Genomic DNA, 7,189 nt, shown 5'->3' with positions numbered 1-7,189 from the left:
GCGGTGCCCTAGGGCCCCCAGCGGGCTGAGCACGGCGTCACCTGCTCGTTGGCGCCCCCTCCAGGGCTCCTCCCCTTACGTCCCCATCCCCCCCAACTCCGACCCCGCTTCTCCCCCCCACCCCCCTTCCCAAGGAGCACTGGAGTCCTCCTCTCAGGGTCAGGTTCTGGAGTGGTTATCCAAGACACGACAAGGCAAGATTGAGGCCGCTGGGGAAGAGATGGGAGGACCCGGGAGGGGGTGTGGCTCTGAGCAGCGACGGTTTCGTTCACGGATGCCCCGTGTGTTTTATTGATGGATACACACACACGGGAAGGGGGAAAGGAGCACCCCAACCTTGGATCCGAACAAGGCTTTCCCCCCTCCAGGCCCCTGTCGCGGAGAGGGTCGTAACTGCTGGGTCTTCTCCAAGGACACAGGGAGGGAGGTTGGAACCCCACGTGCCCTCACCTCGCCTGGTGTGAGGGGCAGAATCGGTGCCACCCCCGGGCCTACTACCGGGGCCAGCCGTCGGTAGTGGGCAGCCGGCGCAGGGGGGGCCCAGGCCGTAGGGGCTCTGCCAGGGGCCGGGCCAGGAGCAAGGGGTAGGGGAAGGCCTTTGGAAAGTCGCCGGGGCCTCCAGGGGCCGGCGAGAGGCGCTCGGACTTGATGCTGACTGGTGGGGTGGGCGAGGAGGCGCCGCGGGCTGGAGGGCCTTCCTCGCCCAGGCTGCGGCCCCCACTGCAGGGAGAGAGAGAGAGAGGAGCGGTGCCGTGAGCTCAGCGAGGGAAGCCATGGAAGTGGCATGGCTTGGGCAAAGATTGGGCAGGAGGACCTTGGGAAAGGAGGGGGTGGCGATCCCTCTTGGGGCCTCCAAAATAGCCGCCCATCCCCACCAGGACCAGTCGGGAGGGGCTAAGTGCAGAACCGGGAGTGGCCACCAGGGGTCAGCAGTGGCTGGGGCTTGGAAGACTTGGAGGAGCCCCACCCGTGAACCCGGGGTGGGAGGGAGCGTGCAAGGAGGCAGTCGGGGCACTTACCTGGGCTGGGCGGGGGTGACCGGGGGCCCATCACCCCTGGAGGGCTGCCAGGGGGCCAGGGTGGGGGGCTGCAGCAAGCCTGGGGGCGGAGGGGGGTCTCCCAGGCCATATTCTGGGGGGGGGCAGGAAGAGTAAACTGAGGCCCTGACCTCAGGGAGCCCCTTGCCCAAGCCTGACCCACCCCACAGGCCAGTTTTCAGTTCTGGAGGGCGGGGGAGTGTGGACCCCCGGCAGGCAGGTGTGTGGACGCCTCCCACAGCGGGTGCATACCTGGGGGACCTGCAGGGAGGAAGGGGAAGCTCCCTAGTGGGGGTCCTGGGGTGGCAGTGGAGCACGGACTCTGCAGGCTACCATAGAGGCCTCTCTGTGGAGAGACAAGGAAAGGGGAAACTGAGGCCCACACCCAGGCCACCCTGCCCCCACAGCCCTTCCATACCTTCCCCTCACTCACCGAGGTGCTCAGTCCCCCTCGGGCCCCAGCCAGGCCACCAGGCAGGTCTGGCCTCCTCCCATCCACTGCCAGGTACAGGGGCGGTGGTGTCTTGCTGCCAAGGTGGCTTGCTGAGAAGAGAGGGTGCGCAAGGCCTGGGGAGCAGGAGACCCCCAGAGAGAGGGCAGGTGGCCATGTCATCTAATGGAGTCTGAGGTCCAGAGTGATGCCCACAGCCAAGCAGGGCCAGAGCCAACATTCCCACCTTGCACAGCCCCCCTGGGACCACCACCCCTCCTCCCCCAGGGCCTATGCCCCATGCTCACCTGGGGGGCCAGCTTTAGGGGCTCCTGGACGGAAGGGGGATGGGCGGCTCTGGGCAGGCAGGGCCTCCCCAAGCCCACTGGGGTCGCAGCCTGGTGGGGGCAGGGCCCCATATGCCATGTCAGGGCTGGGCATAGTGGGAGCTGCTGGCTGAGGGCAGAGAGGACAGGATTGGCTGAGGAATGTGGAAATGAGGGCATCAAGTCCAAGACAGAAAATCCCAATGAGTTCAGTCGCCAGCCTCCACCTTCTGTAAGTCCTCACTACTCCTCCCTCTGGCCTAACGCCACATGGCTGGGGGAGCCTGTGTCTGCCTCTGTCGCTCCTTGACAGCTAGGCCCAGAGCTGAGGCTTCTTAATCAGCATAGGGTTGACCCTGAGGGGGCTTCCCAGGGTGTTTGATGAATCAAAGAAAGGAAGGAACTGGGACTTCCCTGGTGGTGCGGTGGTTAAGAATCCGCCTACTAGTGCAGGGGACACGGGTTCAAGCCCTGGTCCGGGAAGATCCCACATGCCACGGAGCAACTAAGCCCATGTGCCGCAACTAATGAGTCTGCATGCTGCAACTACTGAAGCCCACGTGCCTAGAGCCTGAGCTCTGCCTCAAGAGAAGCCACTGCAATGAGAAGCCCATGCACCACAACAAAGAGTAGCTGCCGCTCACAACTAGAGAAAGCCCACGCACAGCAACGAAGACCCAATGCAGCCAAAAATTAAAATTAAAATTAAAAAAAAAAAAGGAAGGAACTGTCTGCCTGTTGAACTCTTTTCCATCCTTCAAAGCCCCTGCTATAATGCCCACTTCTCCAGGAAGCCTTCTCTGCCCACCCAGGCAGAAACCTGACCCCAAATTCTAGGATTCCTGGTCTTAAGTCTCTCTCTCAATCTCGGCCTCAGCCATTTGGACCTCAGAAGTGGGGGAAGGGCCCCATTCATGGCGGGGCAGGGAGTCACTTACGTAGAGCCGGGGTCGGGGCAAGGCTGGGTCACCCCCATCACCTGCCAGCCTCCGCAGCTTCTCTCCTGGCCCCTCAATCACCTCCTCTGGCTCCAGCTCTTGTCCATCAAGGCCCACGCCCCTCCGCTTCAGTGTCTGTGGAAGGGGGAGACAACAGGGTGACACTCCCCCCATCCTGGCCAAGGAACCTGGTTCTACGGGAGAGGGGAGGACCTATCCCATTCAGCTCTGTGGGCAGGCAGGGTGCAAGCACAGCCTGCTCCAGCCAAATCCTATTAACCAAAAACCCCAGTGAGTTATCACCTAGTAAGTTCCAACTGTGTGTGAGAGAGGGACTGTCCTGCCCTGGGACCAGAGAGGCCCGGGTCACACAGTAGAGGCCGAGATGCACCCAGGCCTGCTGGGATTATCCTAACACTGCTTCTGAGTGTGATCCAGTTCCTCCATTCTGCACCCATGTGCAGCCTCGGAGCCTGGCGTGTAGTAGGTGTTTAATAAATGTCAGCTGACTGAGCACCTGAGGACAACTTTATAGGTTCTCCTAAGCTGCCACCCACATAGGAGCAGTGACCAGCACATTCCTGGACCCCTGCCTCTCCTGTGCCAGCTTCTCCCCACCCTCTGCCACATTGGGGCTTCCTGGGTGCAGTCCTAGCCCGCTGCTCTCTCCAGCCCAGTGGCTTTAGCTTCCCGCCCTGGGTAAAGATGCCCACATCCAAAGTGACAGTGATCTTGCCCATCCTGGGTCGTGGGTGTGAGGGCTGCCCAGCTAATGCAGGGGCTGCTCCTGCCTCTTTCTCCTGAGGATACAGCAGCTCAAGCAAAAACATTCCTGGGGCTTCCCTGGTGGCGCAGTGGTTGAGAGTCTGCCTGCTGACGCAGGGGACACGGGTTCGTGCCCCGGTCCGGGAAGATCCCTCATGCCGTGGAGCGGCTGGGCCCGTGAGCCATGGCCGCTGAGCCTGCGCGTCCGGAGCCTGTGCTCCGCAACGGGAGAGGCCACAGCAGTGAGAGGCCCGCGTACCACACAAAAAAAAACATTCCTGGACCTCAGTGAGGTCTGTTTGCTTTGTGGTACCTTTTCTTCTCTGTGTCTGTACTCACCAAATGGGTAACAGGAGCAAATGAGATGATGTGTGTGAGGGGCACATAGTGGGGCCCTCGATGTTTTTTATTTCCACTATCCAGGAAGTTGCCCCTAAAAGGGACACTCTATTACCCTAAACCTGCTTTGACTAGCAGCAAAGCCAAATTGCAACGCTCATCTTTTGTGCAAACCAAGAGTCCCTAGGCTCTGAGTGAGCAGAGTGTGCTGGGCTTCATGAGGCCAGGGAGGTGGGTCCCAGGGGTACCTCGAGGATGTCGGTGTTGGTGCGGCTCTCGTGAGGCTCACTGTACTCTGTGTACTTCAGTAGCACATGGTCCATGTCCGTGCTGGCGTACTGGAAGAGGCGGTTGGCGCTATTGAAGATGATGAGGGCGATCTCACAGTCGCAGAGTACACTTAGCTCATAGGCCTTCTTCATCAGCCCAAACTTCCGCTTGGTAAATGTCACCTGGACCCAGGACCCACAGGCGGGGCAGGAGAAGACAAAGATTTGGGATGGTGAGAGGGGAGGTGGAGGGGCCTAATTGTTGCCTGAACATGCCTCGTGATTCCATGCCTTTGCATGTGCTATTCTTTCTGGCTATACTACTCCTTCTCACTTCTTAACATGGCAAACTCCTATCGATGCTTCAAAACCCAGCCCAAATGTCCTCTCCTTTGGTAAGTTTACCTTGGCCTCCAGGCAGAGCCCACACTCCCTCTCTGAGCTTCCCCAGTTCTGTGTCTCTCTCTGGTCCGGCGCTTTGAGTTGGGTGTATTTGTATTGAGTTCCATCTCCCCTGTGACTGGGGCTCCAGTCATCAAGGAGAATCAGTGAATTAATCATCATGAGAATGAGTAAAGGCTACATCTCAAACTCCTGACATTGCATCAAGTCTCCTTATTCCCTTGCAGTTCTCCCAGATGGCCAGACCTTTGCCCAGGCCATGTCCCCTGCCAGGAATGCCTTTCCCCGAACCACTGGCCCACCCACTGAACTCACCTGCCGATTCCTTTGGTCCAGAATGCGTGAGATCTGAATTTTCTTCCTCCCCATTGTCCCAGGCTGGGTGGAGTGTCCTTGGTCTGGGGGTTGGGGGGGGGGGGAGGAGAAGAGGACAGAGTAGGTGGGTGGAGAGTGGGGACAGGTACCCCAGTCTACCCCCTATCTTCCTCCTGCCCCTGCCAGGTGCTGAAAGGGAGATGATGGGGGAGATCAAGGCAGGCTGGGTCATCCCCACAGCCCACACCCTCGACCAGCCCAGGATGCAGCAAATGCTCATTGAACACCTTCAGACCAATGTTTTATGAGGAGAAGGCTGACCAAGGGGGAACGATTGAGAGGTATGGGTGCCCCCACCTGAAGCTTTAAAGCAAAACAAGCTGGTAACTGTGGGACCTAGAGGGAGCCTGACCCCGTGTCTGTGCAGCGGGGATAACAGTGTGGTGCATTGCCCAGTGCTGCTGGAGCATAAAATGAGCTAACCCACAAAGGGCATTCAGATCTGCCTTGCAGACGGCAGGTGCTGTGTATGCACTGCTGTTACAAATACTGGCGACAGCTTAAAAGTTCTCGATAGGCCAGGTTGGAGGGCCATCCAGTGCTGGTACCCAGCGGTGCTCAGTGATCCTGAGCCTCTGAAAGTAAGCCTGGTCCACACAGCAGACACTTTTGAACTCATTCAGTCCCACAATAGCCCTTCGATGAGCAAGGTTGAGGGCTGTGGTTACCAGAAAACATATATTAAAAATATATAAAACATATATTTAAAAACTGTATTGAGGGGCTTCCCTGGTGGCGCAGTGGTTGAGAGTCCCCCTGCCGATGCAGGGGACGCACGTGCCCCGGTCCGGGAAGATCCCACATGCCCCGGAGCGGCTAGGCCCGTGAGCCATGGCCACTGAGCCTACGCGTCTGGAGCCTGTGCTCCGCAGCGGGAGAGGCCACAACAGTGAGAGGCCCGCGTACCGCAAAAACAACAACAACAACAAAAGAAAAACTGTACTGAGAGTGGAAAAAAGACTAGAAGGAAATGCTCAATCTGGGAGTCAACGCTGGGTGGAAATTTATGGGTGAGTTTTTTCCCGATTTTAAAAATTGAGATGCAATTCACATAACATAAAACTCGCCATTTTAACGTGTGCAATTCAGTGGCATTTAGAGCATCCACGACGTTGTACAACCATCACATCTATCTAGTTCCAGAAAATTTTCATCCTCCCAAAAAGAGACCCCAGCCCCATTAGCAGCCACTCCCCATTCCCCTCCCCCCAGCCCCTGGCAACCACTAATCTATGTTCTCTCTCTATGGATTTGCCTGTTCTGGACACTTCTTATAAATGGAATCATACAATGTGTAGGCTTTTTGTCTTTTTTTTTTTCCTTTTTGATCTTTTGAATTTTCTAACATTTCTCCCTCAGTGATTATAGATTTCTATTTTAAAAATGGTGTGTGTGGGGACTTCCCTGGTGGTCCAGTGGTTCAGACTCCACGCTTCCAGTGCAGCGGGCGCGGGTTCGATCCCTGGTCGGGAAACTAAGATCCCACATGCTGCGTGGCGTGGCCAAAAAATAAAAATAAAATAAAAAGTTGGCGGGAAGCATAAGAGAAACCCTATCCCTGCCCCACCATCCAGCGGGAGGAGGGGGGAATGCCCTGGAAAGACTTAAGCTTGGAACCCTCAGACTGGGGGATGGGGTGGGCCCAGGCAAACTGGAGAGAAACTCTGGAATCCTCCTCATGGGGATCTTGGATCTCCCTGGTGGGGGCCCCAAGGGTGAGAATGGGCAGCTCAGTGAGGGCAGCATGTACCCAAGACACGGTCCAGGACTTTCCCAGCAGCCCTCATGCAGGACTCCTTGGAATCAAGGAATCATGTTGCCTGTTCAGCGGCACCCACCCCACTGTACAGACAGCCACTCCATGGCCCCCGAGATCCCCTCTGCCAACTCTATGACCACACTCCACTCCCCCAGGCCTCCCATGTCATAGGTGGTTGAGGCCTGCCCAGGGTGAAGTGGGCCTGCTCTCAGGTCTCAGCCAGCCTCTGAACAGAAGAGCGGTCTTTAGCAAGGGAGGCCTCTCCCTCGGCCTCAGTTTGCTGTTCTGTGAATGGGGTGGGTATGAAATACAGCGTACCTGGCACAAGGCCTGGGAATGAGCTCTTGGCAAGTATAGGGAAATGTAGGCCTGTCTCTGGGAGTAGCCATACCTGCTTCCCACACCCCAGCCCGAGGGGTCTGGCAGGGTGCCTCATCTTCCCACAGACCCAGGGCTGGAAGTATGAAATGCCCGTCTGTCATATGCGGCTCGCTGTGTGACCCCAGACACACCCTCCACCTTCTCTGGGTTGGGTCTCTGAGCGGTCAC

General features: G+C 57.7%; 1 protein-coding gene across 2 annotated transcripts in view; it reads right to left on the bottom strand.

The window, feature by feature from the left end:
* Window positions 1–269: 269 nt before the first annotated feature.
* LOC114892363 (BLOC-1-related complex subunit 8) overlaps window positions 270–7,189 on the bottom strand; it is a 34,301-nt gene continuing 27,381 nt past the window's right edge. Inside the window, exons 8-15 of one of the 2 annotated variants that reach the window (XM_029217183.1) lie at window positions 4,822–4,904; window positions 4,084–4,287; window positions 2,732–2,866; window positions 1,776–1,923; window positions 1,471–1,604; window positions 1,290–1,383; window positions 1,020–1,131; window positions 270–720 (exon numbers count right to left, since the gene is read on the bottom strand). In XM_029217183.1, coding sequence (XP_029073016.1) covers window positions 495–720; window positions 1,020–1,131; window positions 1,290–1,383; window positions 1,471–1,604; window positions 1,776–1,923; window positions 2,732–2,866; window positions 4,084–4,287; window positions 4,822–4,904 — 1,136 coding nt within the window. In that variant the 3' untranslated portion in view covers window positions 270–494. The remainder of the gene's footprint in view (window positions 721–1,019; window positions 1,132–1,289; window positions 1,384–1,470; window positions 1,605–1,775; window positions 1,924–2,731; window positions 2,867–4,083; window positions 4,288–4,821; window positions 4,905–7,189) is intronic. The other variant, XM_029217184.1, reaches the window with a different exon arrangement.

This window comes from Monodon monoceros, unplaced genomic scaffold, assembly GCF_005190385.1.
Source record: "Monodon monoceros isolate NGI ecotype Baffin Bay Population unplaced genomic scaffold, NGI_Narwhal_1 Super_Scaffold_12, whole genome shotgun sequence".
Lineage (NCBI taxonomy): Eukaryota > Metazoa > Chordata > Mammalia > Artiodactyla > Monodontidae > Monodon > Monodon monoceros.
Note: the sequence above shows the minus strand (reverse complement) of the source record. Positions and strands in the feature narration are given on the sequence as shown.